The 23876-nt window shown below is 44.9% G+C and overlaps 1 protein-coding gene across 1 annotated transcript in view; it reads right to left on the bottom strand.

Moving 5' to 3' along the window:
• Positions 1–23876, bottom strand: part of SETX (senataxin) — a 251608-nt gene that overhangs the window by 201881 nt on the left and 25851 nt on the right. Inside the window, 2 exon segments of the mRNA XM_077486163.1 lie at positions 3431–3650; positions 10259–10368. Coding sequence (XP_077342289.1) covers positions 3431–3650; positions 10259–10368 — 330 coding nt within the window.

The following is a 23876-nucleotide window of genomic DNA, read 5'->3' as shown; positions in this document are numbered from 1 at the left end:
ATCACACTTGAAGACGTTGAGCTGGCACTCTCGTCCTTAACCGCATCCAAGGCCCCGGGACAAGACGGTTTACCACTGGATTTTTACAACGCATACTCCGAGGTGCTGGCCCCCGAGCTGCTAAATTTGTACACATACCTTTTTGAATCTGACACTCTACCGGAAACTTTACGTCAAGCTACGATAGTGGTTATCCCGAAACCGGGTAAAGACCCACACCGCCCTGATTCGTACCGCCCGATCTCACTGCTTCAGGCGGATGTCAAAATTTTGGCCAAAATATTAGCATCCCGATTGAATTCACATGTTTTGTCCCTTATCCACCCGGACCAGACGGGATTCATGCCCGGCAAAAACACGGCAATGAATATCCGCAGACTTCATATGAACCTGCAAGCTTCCCATGAAAATGTGGGCACTAGGGCTGTGGTAACGTTGGATGCGGCTAGGGCATTTGACTCGGTAGAGTGGGAGTATTTGTGGGAGTGCCTTCGGCGATTTGGGTTTGGACCTAACTTTTTGAAATGGGTTAAAATTCTATACTTTTCCCCGGAGGCACGGGTGGCGGTGAATGGGTGGCTGTCGGGTCTCCTTCCTCTGAGGCGGGGGACCAGGCAGGGATGCCCGCTGTCCCCGCTCCTCTATGCCCTGGCGGTGGAGCCGCTGGCTATATCCCTTAGATCCAATGTCCAAATCAGGGGCCTTAGAATAGGGACGTTAGTGGAAACAGTTAGCTTATACGCTGATGATATGCTCCTGTATCTTGAGGATGAGAGGCCATCGCTGGGGGCCGCGCTCTGTAACATCGAGGAATTTGGCAAACAAACATTCAGGCCTTACTATCAACTGGGCTAAGTCGCAGATCCTCCCTATTGATACGTCTACACCGATGCGTGACGCTGCCTCCCTCCTGCTGAGCAGAGTATCATCTGTTCAGTACTTGGGAACCCAGCTCACGAGGGAACCCTCCGACTATATAGCTCATAATATTGAACCCCTGATTTCATATTTGAAGTGCAAAACCCAATCCTGGGCAAGGCTCCCCCTTGGGGTGATGGGAAGGATTAACTTAGTTAAAATGATTCTACTATCCAAATTTCTATATAAATTCTGGCATTCCTCCGTTTTAATCCCACTCAAGTATTTTAAAACCATGGATACCATCCTTAATTCCTTCGTCTGGGGCTCTGGACGACACAAATTAGCCTGGAATACGTTGAAAAACCCTACTAACCTGGGGAGAGCCGCACTGCCTGACCTCCACGCTTATTACATTGCTGCCCAACTTTCCCATTTCTTTCACCTTCATAAAACAGATGCTCCCAGATATAGCGCTCTGATTTGCAGAGCGCCGCATAGCTATACCCACTCTCCCCTTCAGGTTCCGTTTCGGGGTAAAGGGACTAGTAGGCGTGTAGTGGGTTGCGCCCCATTGCTACTCCAGCACAGGCGGGTGTGGGAGATCGCCCTGAGGATGGTGGGGGCGGATTGGGTACATTCCCACACGCCCTTATGGCACAATCCCTGCCTGGGGGAGCTTCGGGGGTGGGTCTCTGGGCCGCCAGGGGGGTGGTGTACCTGTATCAGGTCGTCACCCTGCTGGGGGTGCGCAGCTTCCGGACACTGCAGGGGGAGTTCGGGATTCCTTCGCATATGGTATTTCAATATGCGCAGCTGTCTCACGCCCTCGGGGCCCAATACGGGGAGGGATTCCCTAATCCCCAGGAACTATCACTGGTAGGCATTATTGTTAGTGAGGAGCCCTCCAAACTGATTTCCACTTTATATGGTTCGCTTCGACGTCGCTCTGAGTCCAGAGTGGCTGAGGTAGCAAAACACAGGTGGGAAGAGGAACTGGGCCCGCTTGAGACTGAGGAGTGGGAGGAGGTATTGGAAAATGTTAAACAGGTCTCTCCCAAGATATCTGACAGGCTGACTCAATTGTACATTGTACATAAATCTTATCTTACTCCTGCGCGTATTTGCAGATATAGACCTACTCAAGATCCGGGGTGCCCGCGGTGTAGGGGTCTCCCATGCTCCTATCACTTGCTGTGGTCGTGCCCGAATGTTCAGACCTTCTGGCAGCAAATTATTCAATTCCTTCATGACCGTATGGGTTCCCCGCTACAGGTAGACCCTAAAACCTGCATCCTTGGCCTGATGCAAGTCCCCCTGACCGACCCTTCACATGCTGTTTTTGTACAGGAAACGTTATTTAGTGCTAGAAAGGCAATTGCCAGGCGGTGGATGCGGTCCGATGCCCCGACGTTTGGGGCTTGGGTAGCTGAGGTAAATTCAACGCTGCCCATGAAGAAGGTCATCTACACACATAGGGGATGCCCAAACAAATTTAATAGGATTTGGGATCGATGGCTTACTAACCCAGACACTTGTGTGGACTAGTCCCCCTGGGGAGGGCGGTGCGAGGAGAGATTTGTTCTCCTGGCCTGGGTTCAGGGGATTGGATGAGTTGCTCATTGATGTCCCAGTAGATATAGGGTATGGGCATGCTGGGACAATGGGGGAGCCTATTAACCTATTTGTGTTGAGTGGACTCAAGCTGTGCGGTCTGCCCAAAAGTTTGCACCAGGGATGGGTGGGTACTCGGGATATGTTCTTATGAGGTACTATTTTATCTACACCATACGTTTTACAGTGTATGTGCTCTTCTATACTGCTGCTGTTTTTACTGGATCTGACCTGTATTATTCTATATCAGTGTACTGTTTTTGCTGAATGTTGCCTTACTTTGTCGGATGTACCAAAGATGTTAATACTTTCTTGTCTACTGGCTTGTGTACCAATAAACTCGTTGTTTAAAAAAAAAAAAAAAAAAAAAAGCGCCTGTAAAGCGCTTGAAAGAAGCTGCAACTGCAATCCCAATGTAAAAGCCTGAGTGCTTTCACACCGAGATCCCTTTCACACTGGAGCGTTTTTCAGACGCTTTAGCTTTAAAAAAAAAAGCGCTTGTAAAGCGCCTGAAAGAAGCCGCAACTGCAATCCCAATGTAAAAGCCCGAGTGCTTTCACACTGAGGCGCTGCACTGGCAGGGCATCAAAAAAAAGTCCTGCAAGCAGCTTCTTTGCAGCGCTTTAGGAGCGGTGAATACACCGCTTTTTTTAACGCTAAAGCGCCTGAAAAACACCCCAGTGTGAAAGGGGTCTAAAGGGTTATTTTGAACAGCTGGCTCTATGTATTCTTCTAAGAGCTGCAAGGCTGATATAGAGTAGAGTGCTTTGAAGTGAAGGGTATCTGGTGATGCAAGTTTGTGCACAGGTTCCTGGTCAAAAAATGCACAGTGACTACTATTACAACTACGGCATTGCTAGATGTTGGTTGCACAGATGCCAATTTGTGTAAAAGCAATCTGTTATATTGTGATGGTACAACACAACAAACCAGTTCAAGGTACAATGCTCTCACTCACCCAGCCAGTAGTTCTTGAAATTAGATGTGTCGTACAAATGTGATGGCAGGAGGATCAGCTTTCCATCTTCAAGCTCAGTATACATATAAATGTCAGAGTTTTCAAACAGGCCAAGCTCAATGACCTTAAAAAGGCAGGTGAAAACGTCCTCCAAATCATAGTAATCATCCCGATCCACCTTTCCCTGTGCTCTGGCAGTCAAAATGGCCCAGCGGCGGATCTAAATAATAAGGTACAATGTCAACACCACTTCTGATCTCAAAGATGAACTTACCCAAGTGATTTAATGAAGGATATCTCGCAGCTAGTGGGAAACATGTTCAGACAACAAACACTCTTGAATGGGCAATCAAGGCCTTAATGAGATTTTAATCTAGGGCTGCAACTATCGATTATTTTCATAATCGATTAGTTGGCAGATTGTGTTGATTAATCAGTTAATAACCTTAAAAAAAAAAAAAAAAAAAAGAGAGAGAAGCGTGGTGTATAATTTATTTAATTTGTAAAGTTTAAAAAAAAAACAACAATTTATTCTTAAATATCTGTATGCAGTGGTAAAGATAAATAACCAACTATATGGTTAGTGAGCAAAATATGGAATCCATTCTGAGAATAACAGACAGAAGAGATATACTGTATATACTATTAAAGGGTGAATCTGGTAAATATCATCCAACTCAGAGATCAATTTTTTTTACTTAAAAACAAAGTCTCTTGTCTCTCCTTCAAAAAAGTTTGATTTTCTAATCGTTACTGTGGTTGAAAATTAAAGTCTATTTGACCACACCGACGGTAAAATTTCGAAATAGAAAACTTCTTAGTCAAAGGAATTTTCAGACAGTGTATGTGGTTTTCGTTCAGAAATTACATTCATTTTAAAAACAGAATGTTAAATACAAGTGAAAATTTTCAAACAAAATTCTTTCATTCAGCGAATGTACAAAGATGTTTCGCCTGAATATTCTCTTCTGAACATTTATCTGTGTGGCCAGTATACAGCTCGGTACACACCTATGCAGCTTCCTTTTGATGCGTTTCTGTAGTGCTATTTGCGCACGTGATTTTCTGCGATTTGTGTTTTTGCTTTTTATGGACAATTTGTTGTTGGGCAGATTAAAAAAATAGAATAAAAAAAAAAAAAAAAAAATATATACACAAATTGGTTCAATATACTTCAATTTTTCAGCAAAAAAAAGCACCGTTTTGCATAAAAAAAAAAAAAGTCCCTGACCCTTTCCAAATATGTAGAGGCTGAAAAAAAGCTGTACTGTACTGTAGTGCATTTCTGCAAAAAGCACCAAACACACAGACGTGAACCAGGTCCAAGATGTTTAGTAACATAATGGGTTAAAAAAATTAAAATAAAATAAAAACAGATAATCACTATTGTAAGGGGTTCATTTTTTTACTGTAGACTTGTGAAAGTAATATACAGTAGTGATTTGCTCTTTGTACTACAGAAAGGGCTCATTTTAGTTTTTTTTAACCCCATTATGTTACTGGCCGATTAATCGATTATGAAAATAATAGATTATGAAATTAATTGATTTGTTGTCGATTAATCGATTTGTTGTTTCAGCCCTATTTTAATCTATTGCAAAATAGCACATTTTGGAATGGGTTAAAGCGGAGTTCCACCCTAAAGTGGAACTTCCGCTCATTGGATTCCTCTCCCCCTTCGGTGCCACAATTGGCACCTTTCAGGGGGAGGGGGATGCAGATACCTGGATAATCCAGGTATCTGCACTCACTTCCAGGAATAGCTAGCCGCAGAAGCCCACCACCCCACCCGCAACCCACACAGTTACCAGAACACAACGGGGACCAGTAAAGACGCGCAGTGCGACTCGCGCACGCGCAGTAGGGAAACCAGGCAGTGAAGCCGCAACGCTTCACTTCCTGATTCTCTGACCGAGGATGGCGGCGGTGGCGGCAGCCGAGAGACGAGCGGTTGCTCGTCATCTGCTGCCGACATTGCAGGCACCCTGGACAGGTAAGTGTCCATTTATTAAAAGTCAGCAGCTGTAGTATTTGAAGCTGCTGACTTAATGCATCCAATGAATTAAAAAAAAAAAAAAAGGTGAAAACACATGCCAGTGACCCCCCCCAGGACCACTCTATGCAAAACAAGCTGCACAGTGGAAGTATGTTTGTTATTTTAAATAAAATAACGAGCCTTTACAGTCACTTTAAAAAGTGGTGTCAAACACAGCAGATGTATCATTGTTTAGAATGGGACCCATAGTTTCTGGTTCAATGTTCTGCTTTCTGATCTCAAGTAAAGTCTTGGTCTAGGCAGTGACAGAGGATATCCACCTTTCAACCTTCCACGGCTGAAAAAAAAAAAAATCACTGAACAGTGTTTATATATTTTTATTTTTTTTTGGAGTTCCCCACTGTCAGTGCTAGAAAGCTAGGAAATTCCTTGTCTGGCTTGATAGAAGCCTAAGCAAGTCAAGAGAAAGAGCTTATTTGTTCCAGACTACAGAATATTGTATTGGAAAAAATGAATGGAAAATGGGCAAAGAACAGCCTGGAAGGAAAACCACCACGAGGTCCAGAACTCTCAGAATCTCAGAGGGGTGTCTTTTTGATCTTAAAAGTAACAGTAAAGCTTCGGAATTTTGTGTTTTAAAAAATAAACATGTTATACTTACCTGCTCTGTGCAATGGTTTTGCACAGAGCAGCCCTGATCCTCCTCTTCCCGAATCTTTTTTCCCCAACTCAGCAATTTTGTTTTTGAATAAAAAAAAAAAAAAAATTCCGACATGTTGGCGTTCTATATTTCACTTGGATGTTACAAGTTGCACTGACTAAATATAGCTGGATAATTTAATCATTTGAGGCTACAAAGCAGCAAAATGATTTTAAAAAAGGAGCGGGGGGATCTTTCGTATACCTACTGCTGAAATATATAGAAAATTATAGGACAAATAATAGCACTAGCAGCTTAAAAGTCCAGGTGTGAAGCAGACACCCCACATAGCCCAAATCATCATTTGTGGGCCCCAAAGAACAGGCTCACCAGCCCAGGCGGGGACTGGGTGTCGGCACGGTTTGAATTCTAATTTTCAATATACAATTTTGATGGGAGTTCTGCTCCACATCATTCACTAAAATGCATTGTATTAGCGGTAAGTGTTTATTATACCTGATGAAGCTGCAATGTTAAAACACTGGAGTAGGAAACTCCTCATTACCATACCAGCATTATTTTGTTTATATTGGCTTTTTTCGTATAGCACATTAGTATTTACTGGTTTTTGTCGTGTGACTTGTGGTGCTTTCCCAGTTACAACCCATCATTTTGATTTTACAAAAGTTCCTAACTTAGAATTGGAACTGGAGATTTGAGAAGGACAAAAAGAATCTTTCCTAATTTCAGAACTTTTAGAAGTTCAAGTCTTCTTTTTCTGGGGGAGAAGAGTACTTTTAACCCCTTGATCCTCTGAGCCATGCCAAACAATGGGAGGTACCCATGGCGGAAACAGCATGTTTAAGTATTATATTTTTTTAAGATTATCTGTAATTACCCTTAATAAGTGTTACACTTATCTGTGTGATCTCTTTGCACATATTGAATACAACTGCAAAAACATAAACGATCACATGACTGACAAAACACTACCTCCGATCTCCTTGACACTTATTCAAGGCGTAGGGCCAAGCAAGTGTTTACCTTCAAAAGGCATGTCTTAAATGCTGGCCATAAGGTCTCCCCATATAAGTTTAACATCTTGCCCATGTGGACGGGGGAAAAAAAACTCATCCTAGAAATTTGACGTAGTGAATCCCCCCAAGCTGTTCTCATGGAAGTGCCAGACCACCAGTAAAGAGATCTAACTGAAGACAGCTAAATATATATCCCATGGTGAAGACTAAAAAGGATTCTGTGTGATGTACTGCATGACTTATGCCGTGTACACACGATCAAACTATCCAGCGGACTTAGTCTGGTCAACAAACCGCCGTAAAGTCCGCCGTACTTTCCGAACGAGCGGACCTGCCCACACATGGGACTTTTCTGGCGGACATATCCGCTATACTTTTGAAATGAACGGACTTGCCCACACACACGGAGGAAAGTCAGTTCATTTTGAGCGCGGCTCCAGGTAGTCGGGACTAGCGAAGGAAGTCAATGTTGCTGCCTTCGGTGGCGAGATTGACAAGTACCTGGTATGGACTCAAAGGGGAAACCCTATGCCGGAAAAACGGCGTGGGAGTCCCCCCCAGGTCCATATCAGACCCTTATCCGAGCACGCAGCCCGGCCAGTCTGGAAAGGGCGTGGGAAAGAGCGAGCCCCCCCCCTTCTGAGCCGTACCAGGCCGCATGCCCTCAACATGGGGGGGTGCTTTGGGGAAGGGGGGCCGCATGGCCCCCCCCCAAAGCACCTTGTCCCCATGTTGATGAGGATAAGGACCTCGTCCCGACAACCCTGGCCGTTGGTTGTCGGGGGCTGCAGGCGGGGAGGGGGTCATAGGAATCCGGGAGCCCCCTTTATTAAGGGGGCCCCTGGATACTGGCACCCCACCCTATGTGAATGAGTATGGGGTACAATGTACCCCTACCCATTCACCTGTGAAAAAATAAAAAAATAAAAAATAAAAAGTAAATAAAACACATGGAGGGTTAAAAATAAATAATTGCACAGCTCCGGGGGTCTTCTTCCGTCTTGGGGGGGGGGGGGGTCTTCTCGCCAGAGTCCTCCGCTATCTTCTGTTCTTTTGCTAGCTCTTTTACTAGCGGAGGAGCCCGGCTTTCTTAGTCACCAACGCCGTCCCGGGGTCTTCTTCCGACTTCGGGGGTCTTGTCCCCCTCTTCTGGTCTTCTTGCCGGGCCTCCGCTCCTTCTTCCAGCTTTTTTACTGGCGGTGGCCCCATCTTCTGTCGCCGCCGTCTTCGCCGCCTTCTGTTCTTCTCTTCTTGAGATGTTGACTCGTCGCTGTCTCTGGCTGTAATGACAGGGACGTGTTGCGTGGCGACTTATATAGGGACAATGGGCGGGGTCACCGGGTGATGTCCCCACCCATTATGATGTCACAGTCCAAGCATCCTCTGGGACTGTGACGACATGGGCGGGAAAATCACCCGGCGACGTCCCTATATAAGTCGCCGCACGCCAAGTCCCAAGACAGCGACGAGTCAACATCTCAAGAAGAGAAGGCGGCGAAGACAGCGGCAACAGAAGACCGGGCCACCACCAGTAAAAGAGCTGGAAGAAGGAGCGGAGGCCCGGCAAGAAGAACCGAAGAGGGGGACAAGACCCCCGAATAGGGGGACAAGACCCCCGGACAGCGGTGACGAAGAAGAAAGCCGGGCTCCTCTGCTAGTAAAAGAGCTAGCAAAAGAGCAGAAGATAGCGGAGGAGTCCGGCGAGAATAACCCCCCCCCCCCCCCCCAAGACGCATGGTACCCCCCCTTCCCCATAGCACCCCCCCCCCCATGTTGAGGGCACGCAGCCTGGGTCTGATATGGACCTGGGGGGGGGGGGGGGGGGTTTCGGTGTAGGGCTAAGTCCATACCAGGTGACGGGGCCAGAGACTTCTGTCCCGGCGACCTGGAGCTGCGCTCAAAATGAACGGACTTTTCTCAGTGCAGGAAAAGTCAGTTCATTTAAAAAGTACGGCGGACTAGCACACACACGGCCGTATTGTCCGCCGGACTGCGAGTTCGGCGGACAAATTTTGAGTCAAAACTACTTTCTAAGTCCGCCGGACTTTTGGGTAAAAAAAAAAAAAGTCTGCCGGAGCCCACACATGGGCAGATTGTCCAGCGGACTCGAGTCCGCCGGATAGTTTGAGCGTGTTTACGCGGCATTAGAAAGAAACTGTCCTATGCATATGCACATGAAAAATGTGAGAAACGAGGTAGGATTGTAGAAAACCATCACAGCTGGTAGCAGGTGAGGGTCAAATGGCCTTATGTGCCTAAATTCCCAGTAGGTAGACAGCAAAAACAAAAAAAAAGGAGTACCACAAGGCTGTTTTAAAGCAGCAGAAGCAGCAGGGAGATGCCTCCATTGACTCTATGATGAAAAGGAATGGCACGCCAACCCACAGCAATAACCTCTTCCAAATAAACTAAATAAAAAAAATGGTGGGAACACAGAATGTCATCAAGAGACTACTGTAAAGAAGAAAAAAAAAAAAAAAGGGGAGCAGAGAGTCTGTAAACCATCCTACACGGAATCAGGTTTCGGGGAGGGGGGCACTTTGAATATCCAGCAGGGTCCAGGCAAGGAATGTTGCTCAAGAAAGCTGCAATCAACAGACAAAACTCCGACAGCAACATAGAAAACAGCCTTGATTGAAGGAAAAACCGGTTCTAGCAAAATATTGGCCTCATCACAGCAGAGCTGAAAGAAATAAGTCCATCCTCCTAAGACACTAGCAAAAAACTGAGGCATGCTGGTAGTGAGAGGGGTTATCCCGAGCTAGCTTACATTGGTTTTATTAGCTAGTGTTCAATCCTCCTGTAGGCAGCAGCATAACCTGAAAGTTTAGGGTCTTATTTGTCCCTCAACAAATGGGAAATAAAATTCTCCTACAACAGGCTAGCTTGTGAGCACGTATGGGGATAATAAAGTAGTAATCCAGATCAGGATGGAAGTGTGGCATTGTAATGGAGACTACAGAATTGCAGTTGCTGACAACTCATCACCCTTATTTTACAATTGATGGGAGGGACATCTAAAGAACAACCCTGTAGTTTGAGTTTCCCTTTAGTCTGTTACCCAGCTGTGTGATTCAGCAATAACCTAAGTAACAAACATTGACCAATGAACCTATACTTGTGTGCAGCAATGTAGAGGAATTTAAGTCACTCACCGTCTCATTGGGATGTACTAGAAGTAGGTATACACCAGGAAGTTTTTCGAATACCTGGAATGTGTTGTTAACTTGTTCCATCTTGCACAAGGCCTCAACAGTAAGTTCACCTTAGAATGCAGGAAAGAAAAAAAAAAGCCAATCATAAATCCTGCTTTAGAGACAAACCTTGGACAGACATACAAAAATACCATTAAATATAAATAGAATATAAATGCACTCCACAAAGGGTAATATATATATCATTAGATCTGAACAGGTTTGCACTGAGAGTGAAAAGTAGAGGAAAACTGCCATTGAGGTGCCTCCAGAGCTTTAACCACTTCAGATCCGCGCTATTGCCAAATGACGGCATTAGCGCGGACCTACATTTCCGGGACTACGTCTATTGACGTAGTCCCGGTTACGAGGGGCGCGCGCGGCGCGCTCTGTGATCGGCGAGTCCGTGAGACTCGCCTGATCACCGATCCGTGTAAGGGGTCGATCCCGACCCCTTATCACGTGATCAGCTGTCAGCCAATGACAGCTGATCATGTGATAGAACGGAGCCGGTAATCGGCTATTATTCCTCCTCGCGCTGACAGCGCGAGGAGAGAAAAAAAAAGCCGATCACCAGCGGCCGTGATCGGGACATCAGTCCCGATCACGGCCATCAAGGCAAGGGACCACCTGCCACCTGCCTGTGCCCACCTGCCTCCCGCAGTGCCATCCTGAAATTAAATAAAAGCAAAAGTGCCCCCCGTCAGTGCCCCCCGTCAGTGCCCACAGTGCCACCCACAGTGCCACCCACAGTGCCACCCCACAGTGCCACCCCACAGTGCCACCCCACAGTGCCACCCAATCTGCTCAAAGGTGCTGCACCCCAGTGCCGCCCATCAGTGCCCAGCAGTGCCGCCCATCAGTGCCCAGCAGTGCCGCCCATCAGTGCCACCTATCAGTGCCCATCAGTCCCATCTATCTGTGGTACCTATCAGTGCCCATCCGTGCCACCCATCCGTGCCACTTATCCGTGCCCATCTTTGCCCATCAGTGCCCATCGGTGCCGCCTTATCTGTGCCTATTAGTGCCGCCTTAACTATGCCTATCAGTGCCCACCGGTGCAGCCTATCAGTGCCCACCAATGCAGCCCATCAGTGCCCACCAATGCAGCCCATCAGTGCCCACCAATGCAGCCCATCAGTGCCCACCAATGCAGCCCATCAGTGCCCACCAATGCAGCCTATCAGTGCCGCCTAATCAGCGCACTTCAATGAAGGAGAAAAATGACCCGTTTGCAAAATTTTATAACAAACTATTAAAACATGATTTTTTTTTTTTTTTTTTTGCATCTTTTTTTGTTTGTTTAGCAAAAAATAAAACTCCGAGCTGTAACTAAATACCACCAAAAGAAAGCTCTATTTGTGGGAAAAAAATGATAAAAATTTCATTTGGGTACAGTGTTGTATGCCCGCGTAATTGTCACTCAAAGTGCATCAGCGCTGAAAGCTGAAAATTGGTCTGGGACTGAGGGGGGTTTAAGTGCCCAGTAAGCAAGTGGTTAAGTATGCCCTAAGGATGAAACCTTCCCATGACAACAGCATCTCTCCAACTGCCCATAAGGCTTGCCTGATAGATAAAGTTTCTTCCCAGTCACGTTACTAACTTGAGCTTCTTCAATGATACAAATTTAAAAATGGGAATAAAAAGAAGAAATCATGCATCATGTGATCTGGTTTATAAAATGATTTGATGGTATGTATGGTATATACAGTATCTTAATGTGAAAACACTGAAGAAATGATACTTTGCTTCAATGTAAAGTAGTGAGTGTACAGCTTGTAAATTTGCCACCCCCCTCCAAATAACGCACACAGTCATAAATGTCTAAACCGCTGGCAACAAAAGTGAGTAGGGGGTGCACTGGATCGTCACCGATCCAAATGGTCAACATGTTCAGATCGGCACACCCCATGATCCGCGAAGAGCTCCGCTGCTTCAGCCTAGCTCTGGAGCGGCGGCCATCTTGGTACAGCCAGCAGCCGTTTACAATGTGATCACTCCGTTTACAAGTGAGCGGTCACTTGTAAACAAACCATGTTATGACGCCAGTTCCTCTCTCCCCTCTGTGTACTGATCTGTACAGTGGAGGGGAGAGATCGGATGGAAGCAGCGCTGTGAGCTGCATCTGTAGTGCCCACAGCGCTGCTCTGTGACAATTGCAGTCACATCCATCCATGCTCAGCCATCCGTCCATAATCTGCAATACCCTGCCAATACTCGGCGATACCCAGCCATACTCGGCCAATATTACAGTGGGGGAGAGGACGTGGAAATTACAGTGGGGACTATATGGTCGTGGAATTTTCTCAGGTTTTTGCAAATTCAATTATTTGCTGATCCGAAAAATGATCCGATCCGCAACTCTGATCTGAGGAACGATCTGATCCGATCCGTGAACTGTTTGATGCGTTGCACCCCTAAAAGTGAGTACACCCCTAAGTGAAAGTTACCAAATTGGGCTCAATTAGCCATTTTTCCTCCCCACTGTCACGTGACTCAGTGTTACAAGGTCTCAGGTGTGAATGGGGAGCAGGCGTGTTAAATTTGGTGTTAACGCTTTCACTCTCTCATACTGGTTACTGGAAGTTTAACATGGCACCTCATGGCAAAGAGCTCTCGGAGGATCTGAAAAAAAAAAAAAAAAAAAAAAAAGGAATTGTTGCTCTACATAAAGATGGCCTACCTAGGCTATAAGAAGCTTGCCAAGACACTGAAACTGAGCTGCAGCACTGTGGTCAAGACCATATAGTGGTTTAACAGGACAGGTTCCACGGAGAACAGGCCTCACCATGGTCGACACACGCTTAGTGTCATATCGAGAGATTGTCTTTGGGAAAGACGCATGAGTGCTGCCAAAATTGCTTCAGGAGGTTGGGGGGGGGGGGGGGGTAGTCATCCTGTCAGTGATCAGACCATACACTGCATCAAAGTGGTCTGCATGGCTGTCGCCCCAGAACAAAGCCTCTTCTAAAGATGAACTTATTTGGTTCAGATGGTGTCAAGCGTGTGTGGTGGCAACCAGGCGAGTACAAAAAGACAAGTGTGTCTTTCCTACAGTCAAGCATGGTGGTGGGAGTGTCATGGTCTGGCGCTGCATAAGTGCTGCTGGCACTCAGGAGCTACAGTTCCTTGAGTTCCTTGAGGGAACCATGAATGCCAACATGCTCTGTGACCTACTGAAGCAGAACATGATCCCCTTCTTTCGAAGGCTGGGCCGCAGGGCAGTATTTAAACATAACGACCCAAAACACACCTATAAGACAACCACTGCCTTGCTAAAGAAGCTGTGGGTAAAAGGTGATGGACCGGCCAAGTATGTCTCCAGTTATAAACCCCATTTAGCATCTATGAGGTATCCTCAAATGGGAGGATGAGTGGTGCAAGGTCTCCAACATCCACCAGCTCTGTGATGTCGTCATGGAAGAGGACTACAGTGGCAACCTGTGAAGCTCTGGTGAACTCCTTGCCAAAGAGGGTTAGTGCTGAAAAATGGTGGCCACACAAAATATTGAAACTTTGGCCCCAATTTGGATATTTTCACTTAGGGGTGTACTCACCTTTGTTACCAGCGGTTTAGACATTAAAGTGGAGGTCCACCCTAAAGTGGACCTTCCGCTCATCGGAACCCTCCCCCCCTCCGGCGCCACAATTGGCACCATTCAGGGGGGAGGGGGTGCAGGTACCTGTACAGTACAGGTATCTGCACCCACTTCCGGGATAGCTCTCTGTGGAAAGGGGCGTAGATTACGAAAGTCCCCCGCTGCCTGCTGGGAAACACACAGATCCCAGAGGCAGTGGGTCCATCCTTATTGCGCAGTGCGACTCGCACATGCGCAGTAGGGAACCAGGAAATGAAGCCGAAAGGCTCCACTTCCCGATTCCCATACCCAAGATGGCGGCGGCAGCACCCGAGAGACGATCGAGAGATCGGCTTCGGGTGCCGACATCGCGGGCGCGCTGGACAGGTAAGTGTCACTATCTTAAAAGTCAGCAGCTGCACTATTTGTAGCTGCTGGCTTTTGAGAAAAAAAAAAACACGGAGTCCCGGCGGACTCCCGCTTTAATGGCTGTATGTTGCGTTATTTTGAGGGGACAGAAAGTTTACACTGTAATATAAGCTGTACACTCACTACTTTACATTGTAGCAAAGTGTAATTTCTTCAGTGTTACATGAAAAGATAAAAATATTTGCAAAAATGTGAGGGGTGTACTCACTTTTGTGAGATACTGTATAAGGGTATTTATGTAGGATGATGATGCTTTTAACCTCTTGCTGACTGTACAACATATATGGCGGCAAGGCGGCTCAGCTGCACCAGATCACGTACCTAGTCCCTGATCCGACACTTAAGGATGGGGGGAGGTGCCACCACTGACCCAGCCATGCTGTGATTAAATGCAGCAAACGTCAATCACTGGGTGCCGGCCAATGGATTACCACCGACACCCTGCAATTGTCATGAATTTACACAGGACAAAGCCTTGCCTATCTAAACAAGGCAGAGCCCTGCCCTGTCAGCAGGTGAAGTAATAGATTTTCTTTCCCTACAAAGCAGAGAATAAAATCCATTACTTCCCCTACTAAAAGCATTGCACACATTACACCAAAACAATGGCTAGGCCACACATTTAATCCTTTGATTGTCCCTGATATTTAAACTTCTTTATACACATACATACACTTAATGGGATTTTTTTTACCGAAAACATGTAGCAGAATACATATTGGCCTAAATTTATCAAGAAATTAGATCATTTTTATTCGATTTTTTATAGCAGAATGCAAGTTTTTTTTTTTTAGTTTATAGCGCAAAAAAATAAAAACCAAACAAAAAATAAAACACACCACACACACCCCCATGCAGTGGTGATCAACTAACCCAAAAACAAAAAACAATTTTCATTTGTGGGAAAAAAATTTTTTGAGTACAGTGTCACAAGATCGTGCAATGGTCAGTTAAAGCAACACAGTGCCATATCACAAAAAATTGCCTGGTCCGAAAAGGGGAGGGGGGGGGGGGGTGAATCTTCTGGAAGTCAAGTGGTTAACAGAGTAGTTCTGCTTTCTGTATACTGTAAATAATTTAGAACAAGTCATGACACATCTTGGAATGGCTATGATTTATGTTCACTTGCGCAGACTTTAAGGCTGGGTTCACACTGAAGCGATGCGGGAACGCCGCGAATCCGCGGCGGGTTCCCGCATCGCATGCCTCCTGGCGGCAGTTCACACTGCCCTATGCGAACTGCTGGGAGTGTCAGTGAAACGTTAATGACACCCCCAGATCAGTTCGCATATCGCAGTGCGATCTGAAAACTCGGACAGGAATCGGATCGCATGGTGTGAACACCCATGCGATCCGATTCTGCTGCGGACCAAAAAAAGGGTCCTGTGCGAGTTTGGGGCGGGTGCGATGCTAATTCAGCCATACTATCTGTATGGCTGAACTCGCATCGCACAGAGATCGGATGTGATTTGCACTGCGGTGCGAATCACATCTGGTTCTCCTAGCCGCAGCAGTGTGAACCCAGCCTAAATCCTTTAAAGCTGATTAAACAGCAAGTGAACAGCTAAAATAGATGACGAGAACTGACAAGTTCTGACAGATTAGGCAGTCCCTATACAAGTCTCAGGCATATCAGTGGTCCCCAAACTACAAACCTCTCGGTGATATAGACTTCCCCCTGCAGTGAGAAGACCCTGAATGCAGAGCTCTGGCTGCTTACCCAGGGATCCAGTGTGCAGAGTGGAAACTGAAGCCAGGCACTATAATGCAGTGCAATCCAGGATAGGGAATTTTATGGTTTTCAATTAAAAAATTTCAAATAAAGCCACACAAATAAAAAAAAAAAAATAATAATAATAATAATAAGTGTGTCCAGAGACTAGCCCACAATGAACCAGCACATAAAAACACACGTGTATCTCCAATAACCAATAAAAGTTTGTACTCAACAATGGTCTAGTTTACACAGGTATTAGGGACTGTAAAATGCAAATTGGGCATTTCTTTATGCAGTGGAGGCCACCAGGTGCTGCATACAGACAGACATTCTAAGCCTACTTATATGGTCTACATTTGTAATGGCTCACCCGCACACCTGTCATATCAGGATGAGTGTCTGTGTCCATGCAGCCGAAGCGTTGCCTCAAGACTAGAGGTCGACCGATATGGGTTTTTCTCTGGCCGATGCCGATATTTAGAAATCATGGCGGCTGATAGCCGATATATGATGCCGATTTTTTTGGGCCGATGTGTTAGCCCGATTTTATTTTATTTAATTTATTTTTTTATTTTTTTTAATCCCCCTTGATCTAACACACCTTTCCCACTGGGCGTTTTTCAGGCGCTTTTGGGCTAAAAATAGCGCCTGTAAAGTGCCTGCAAAATGGCTCCCCTGCAGTCTGTGTGAAAGACAGAGTGCTTTCACACTGAAGCGATGCGCTGGCAGGATCTTAAAAAAAAGTCCTGCAAGCAGCACGTTTGGAGTGGTGTATACCGCTCCTCCACCACTCCTGCCCATTGATATGAATGGGCACCACTGCCGAAGCGCATGCAATGCGATTTGGCAGCAGTGCTTCATGGGCGCATTTAACCTCTTCCTTGGCCGCTAGCTGGGTTATATGTGCCCCACTAGCAGCCAAATAGCACCGCTAAAATGATGGTAAAGAGCCGCTAAAACTTGCGTTTTACCATCAACGCCTGCCCGCTCCAGTGTGAAAGCAGTCTTCATAAGTGATACAGAAAATTTCTTACATTTATTAAACAAAACAAACCTCCAATCAGTTTACTTGTATGTATGATTTAGATAAAAAAAAAAAACCTATATATTAAATAAAAACAGGTAGTCAAAACTTTTGGACAAAAAGAAGAAAAAAAAAAAAAAAATAAAATGGGCTAACTTTACTGTTTTTATTTTATTTTTTAAATAGTGTATTTTTTTCCCAAAAAAATGCATTTGAAAGACCTCTGTGCAAATGCCGTGTGACATAAAATATTGCAACAACCGCTATTTTATTCCCTAGGATCTCTGCTAAAAAAATATATATAATTTTTGGGGGGTCTAAGTGATTTTCTGGCAGAAAATACAGGATTTTTACTTGTAAGCAACAAGTGTCAGAAAAGATTTAGTCTTTAAATGGTTAAACTGAGAACTTCTACACATGGAGATGACTTCATTCATTCAAGTGTAAACATTGTATCATTTTGTTCTTTTCTTGGCAGCCTGCCCAGAGAGGAGGAAGACGTTGCTATGACGACTCAGGCAACTTACACTGACTTCTATTACAGAAGTCATTTCAAAGTCCCCCTGTAGTTCTAAATCGGCTTTCGGCCCATGCCGATTATTTAAAAAACGGCATATATCGGTCGACCTCTACTCAAGACCCCATACACACCATTCGATTTTCTGCAGATTTTTGTCTTCAGATTTACCAAAAGCCACGTAGTGCAAGGGCCTCCTTGATTACATACAAATTTAAACTCTTAAGGTTTGACATTGTATTATATGGTTTTGGTAAATCTGAAGACAAAAATCTGTAGAAAATCTAATGCAAAACCTGGCAGCTCCAACAACATAAACCAATAAGCATTTCACACTACATAAATGCAAATGAGGCCCAAAGCTGGAGGAAAAGCCAGGATTGGGGGGGGGGGGGGGAATAACCCAATCTTCACTCATTAAACTGTATATATTAAAAAGTTTAAATGAAAATCCTTTTACTTTGGAGGGAAATAGCACCTGCAATCCGCCCTAAAGAAGCTGCACCATTATGGGTAGTGCGGTGCTCTGGCAGGACGTCAAGGAAAAGTCCTGCCAGCAGCTTCTTTGGAGCGGTGAAGGAGTGGTGTGTTTACCGCTCCTCCACCACTGCTCCCCATCGAAATCAATGGGGCAGCGCTGTAATACTGCTGGCAAAACGCCGCTATTGCAGCGTATTGCCGGCGATTTTAACCCTTTCTCGGCCGCTAGCGGGGGTAAAAACGCCCCGCTAGCGGCCGAAATGCGCCAGAAAATCTGGCGGCCAAAAATAGCGGCTTTTTACCGCCCACGCTATGGGTGGTGTGGTGTGAAAGGGGTCTTAAGGGTAGTAGAATAATGGAAGGTGTTTCCCTGGGCTTAGAAGGCTGGAAGGTATGTGCCCAAGCACATCAACCTTATGACTTCCTTCACATCTGAATGCTGGCATGTGAGCTGTGAAAGTGCTCCATATACCCAGACTCCCTATACCCCTATACGCAAATGCATTAAAATTAAGCTTGGTAAACAAACACCAGAGTGCACCCATTTTGTAAATGACAGGTGTCCTATTTGATGTCTGAACCATAATACACTCCAAAACCATTGGGTATCTTTTGGTATTAATGAGGGATACATTAAGCAGAACCCTACTACTACTACTACTACTACTACTACTACTACTACAGGAGATTAAGTCTATAGCAGGAGCAGAACACTCACGTTGGTCTGCTACGACCAGTTCTGCTATGAAGAATACATATAGAACTGTAAACCTATTGAGTTAGGTATATGGATTAGATAATTTTTGATACTGCATCTTCAGTTAATACTCATATGAACCAAAGTCCTTAAAAAATAAAATAAAAAGTGATTTTATAGCCTTCTTCCAAGGTCATACAACCCTACCGGGTTACAAGCACAGGGAATCCCTCAGGCATGCCTGAATGCGAGGGACTGAATTTTCTGACATCTAAAGTTTCTGCAGCCAGAATTCCTAGCCCCTTCCGTGTTCACGGGAAAATAGGGACCAAAATAAAAGTGATATATGTATAAAATTAATATATCACACATATAAAGATCATAGACCATGTAGTGTATTTCTGAAGTGCAGCTAGATGGACCATCACAGAAATGACACGACATGAACTTCAGAGTCGTGAATTTCAGAAGTGCAACAAGGTATGGCTATATAATAAATATAAAATAGGAAAGACGCAAACAGTCTTCACTGTTGCGTATTCTGATGTGCAGCCAAATGTTAAAAAAATAAATAAATAAAAACACACACACACACACAGAAACTTCTAGTGTTGTGTATTTCTGAAGCGTGGCAAGAAAAGCAATATAAAAAGGGCAGAAGGACACAAACTTCAGTGCTGCGTATTGCTGATGCTCGACAAGGTAGTCGCATAACCAATATGAAAAACAGAAAAAAGGTACCAAGCTCAATGTTGTACCTTTCTGATTAGTAACACGGTGCGGTCATAACAGAAAAGACACTGACAAACTTCAATGCTGTGTGTTTCTAATTAGCAACAGGGTACAGTCGGTCAGCGATATTTCTGGCTCTCAGACTTTAAATGCTGTGCATTTTTGTTTAGCAACCGTGTATAGTCATATGACCAACAGAAATGTCACTAGCAAACTTAAAATGCTGTGCATTTCTGATTAGCAACAGGGTACAGTCCTAAGACCGACAGAAATGTCGCCAACAACTTTCAATATTTTGCATTTGTTAGCAACAGCGTACAGTCCCATAACAGAAAAGTCACTAGCAAGGTTTAAATGCTGTGCATTTTGATTAGAAACAGGATACCGTAATATAAAAATCTACAGAAATGCTGTGCATTTGTGATTAGCAACAGCGTATAGTCATAACCAACAGATGTCACTAGCTACTGCAATGCTATGCAGATCTGGTTAGAAACAGGGTACAGTCTTATAATCAACAGATATGTTGCCAATAACCTTAAACACTTGCCAACAGCCACACACGTCGGCGAATGGCAGCGGTGGGCAAATGGGCATACAGATATGTCCCTTTTAATTTGCGGGCTAGTGAGCACGCGCCCACCATGTACTACGGGTCTCGCGGACTCTATGTCCGCTGGTGTCCCGCGATCGTGTCAGAGCGGCAGAAAGGGGAGATGCCTATGTAAACAAGGCATTTCCCCGTTCTGCCTAGCAACATGATAGATCTACTGCTCCCTGTCACCGGGTGCAGTGATCTCTCATGTTTTACTTGAGCCCACCCTCCCTTCCTCCCCCCCACAAAATAGTGTCAACAGTATCCGCTGCAATGTCACAGTCACAATAAAAAAAAATTATATAATAATAATGCCATAAATCTATACATTTTGTAGACGCTTTAACTTTTGCGCAAACCAATCAATATACGCTTATTGGAATTTTTTTTTACCACAAATATGTAGAAGAATACATATCGGCCTAAACTGAGGGAAAAAAAAAAAATTATTATTATAGCAAAAAATAAAAGAAAAATAGAGTTTTTTTTTTTTTAATTGACGTTTTTTGTTTATAGCGCAAAAAATAAAAACCAGGTGATCAAATGCCACCAAAAGAAAGCTCTATTTGTGGGAAAAAAGGGATGTCAATCCTTCGGGGCTGAAGTGGTTAATGCTATGCATTTTCTGATTACCAACAAAAGTACAGTATCGCTTACTGTTTTGAATTTCTGGTTGATACAACCAGGTGACTGGAATGTAACAAGTTACACATCAAAGCTTTGTAGAACAAAAGCTTGGCTCCTGACCAACGGGTGTGATAAGATTGAAATCCTTGATTAACACTCTTCAAAAAAGGGAGCCACGGCTGAAAGTGGGCTATGTAAGATCAAAGGGCCAACCGTTGATGAAGATGATCCGGGTCACATAACGATGATCCATGGACAATACTGCCCCTAGAGGCCAATACAGCAGGACGGACAGAAATATATTAAAAGAACTGCCTCTTGGCAATATCTCACAGTACAGGAGGCTAATAGGGTGTGGTTATGAGGGGCTCTGAATGCAGTGTACAAGTGCACACAGAAGGGGGGGGGGGGGGATCACTTTTTCCTCTTTTGGCTCTCTTGCTTCTGAGCTTCCTGTCTCTCTGTTACCATAGAGACAGAGACGCGAGAGAGAAAGGGAGGGGGGGGGCGAGAGAGAGGGAGAATCCATAACCAGAAAAGACAAATAACTTCCACGCTGTGCATTTCTGATGTAGCATGATGCCAGAGTCATGGTATATTCAACTGCCCAAAGAAGGGCAAAATCTGCCACAGGCATAGCCTGGACTCTATATACTAAACCTTCAACCACTAGAGGGGAAGCAGGGTAGTTCCAAATAATGGAAGTCTAAGGCAGGGCTCGACAAACCCCGGTCGCCAGGTCGCATTTGCGCCTAGATTTCGTGTCCTGGCGACTGGGGCAACGCTGCTGGGGTATCCTGTCTCCATTTGGACCCCGAACTCCGCCGCGCAATTCCATCGGGCCGCGCCGGCCAGTAATTGAGGCCGCGGCTTTGCGGCCTACTAAAATCTTTCGGTAGTCTGGCGCCATCTTGTGGTGGATGTAGAAATTACACCCTATTCCAATAATGATAATTCCTAATGGAGTGAAGCTCCCTGACTGTTTTTCACTGCCCGCCCATTTCCTTCCCCTAATTAAAATAATTTTTTTTACTTTTTACAAAAAAAAATAATAATAATTAAATATTATATATATATATATATATATATATATATATATATATATATATATATATATATATATATATATATATATATATATATATATATATTATTTAATTATTATTATTTTTTTTTGTAAAAAGTAAAAAAAATTATTTTAATTAAGGGAAAAAAAAAAATATTATTTGTAATCCTCCCTGCTTGACCCCCTGTCTGATCAGGTTCACCTGTCAGTTTTTCAGGCGGACCTGATCTAACCCTTAGCGGGGATATGACGTTAAGAAGCGGGAACATGGCGGAAATAAAAGTCACATTCTTTTGTTAACCACTTCGTGCCCGCGCTATAGACAAAAGATGTCTACAGCACGGACACCAATTGCCGGGAGGGTGTCCCTGGACATCCTCCTGTTTACTTCCCCTCTGAACGCCGCCATGGGCGCACATCGGGGAAGTTCTGTGTTGGCCGTGTCCCTTGGATACAGCAAATCACAGATCATGCTAAATGGCCAATCACAGCGGCCATTTAGCACTCAAGCGGTGTGTCCAATGAGAGGTGATCTCATATGTGGGGGGCTGGAGGCTATCTTCCCCTCACTTGTCTCCATGTCAGGCCAGGGACAGGTCCAGATCGCCGTCACGGACCTGGCTCCTAACTTTTTTAGCTGGCTCCCAGATTCCAAACAAATTTGTCAACCCCTGGTCTAAGGCATGTGAACACCCCACAGTAGTAATAGCTGTTGGTCTACCACTGTCAAAGTATGAGTAGGTATAGTTAGCCAAACACACGTGTGAAAAAGAGTCCAAGCATCTAAGGTTTTAATGAGCACAGACCTAGGAGATCAATTAAGCCAGCCTCAAGAAGGTGGTCACAATCTTAGCCTGGAGGCAGACAGCAATCAGATACAGGTTAGTATATGTAGCTCTTGCATAGAGGTTTGCACCAGAACCTGTCAATTAAGGGTTTCAGGATAATTTAAGCTTCTAATTCCTCAAGGAGTGGGCTGTAGCCCAAACCACAAGAGGTCCCAATTAACTCTTACACACCTACAGATATAACTGCAGTGTAAGGAGGAATAGGTTGGAGCTTGATAAGATATTACACATACCAAGCAAACCTCATAAAAAGAATATGTTCACAAGGGTACCCCTTGCTGTGCCCCCCAACATGGGGAAAAACTAGGCGGCAGGCTTTTAAAAGCAAACAACCTCCAAATGAACCCTCTTGCTGCTACATGCCAGATTCATAGCAGCTGTCCTAATATATTCAGATTACCTGGTGTGCAATGCTATTACTCCTGGAATCACCAGGTACATGTAGACCACTTTGCATCCCTTCAATTAACCCTTTAGGAATGTGTAACTTGTTTAGTGGCAGAATTTGCCTATAAGAGACCATTTGTGTCCAACAGATCTCAACTCTCCACTAAATGTATACTTATTGATAGATTTATAGTGAGAGGCTGGCAACTAAATGGTGCAATAGCCACAGCATTCCTTAAGGCAGGGATATGCAATTAGCGGACCTCCAGCTGTTGCTAAACTACAAGTCCCATCATGCCTCTGCCTCTGACTGCCAGGCTTCTGGATCTAAGAGTCTTGCTATGCCTCATGGGAATTGTAGTTCTGCAACAGCTGGAGGTCCGCTAATTGCATATCCCTGCCCTAAGGTAAAAGGGAGCTGTGGATATTGATCTAGCTAAAGCGTCTGGGCTATTTGTTCCCAGACCCAAGGGCAAGGAAAGCAGCACCCTGTATTGAGGGAGGATGTTCATTTCCCAAGGCAAAAAGTGAAGTACTTACCACTGTCGTCTTTCCCTTTGCCACAGGGTTTGCTTTTCTCTCAAGGCCCCATGAGAAAAGGATAGCGGCCAAAAATCACCCCCTACCAAGTTGCTGTCCCAACCTGGGAGCTTCCATGTTAGGCTGGGGGCACTGCCCCAGTAGAATGCCCTCACACCTCATCTGGGACCCAAACTTTTTTTTCCCCAAAAGGAAGGGGGAGGGGAGGCCAGGGCCATTACTCTCTTTAGGGGGCGAGTTTCTCTGAGTCTACCACCTAAGGTGTGGCTAGATTAAATAGTAGCCAACATTCTTAAGAAAATCTCATTAATCCTGAGGCCTCTTGACCAGTCAGTTTGTTAA

The sequence above is a fragment of the Lithobates pipiens genome, unplaced genomic scaffold, assembly GCF_037356315.1.
Source record: "Lithobates pipiens isolate NorthernLeopardFrog02 unplaced genomic scaffold, aLitPip1_a1.2 Scaffold_1, whole genome shotgun sequence".
Taxonomy (NCBI): Eukaryota; Metazoa; Chordata; class Amphibia; order Anura; family Ranidae; genus Lithobates; species Lithobates pipiens.
Note: the sequence above shows the minus strand (reverse complement) of the source record. Positions and strands in the feature narration are given on the sequence as shown.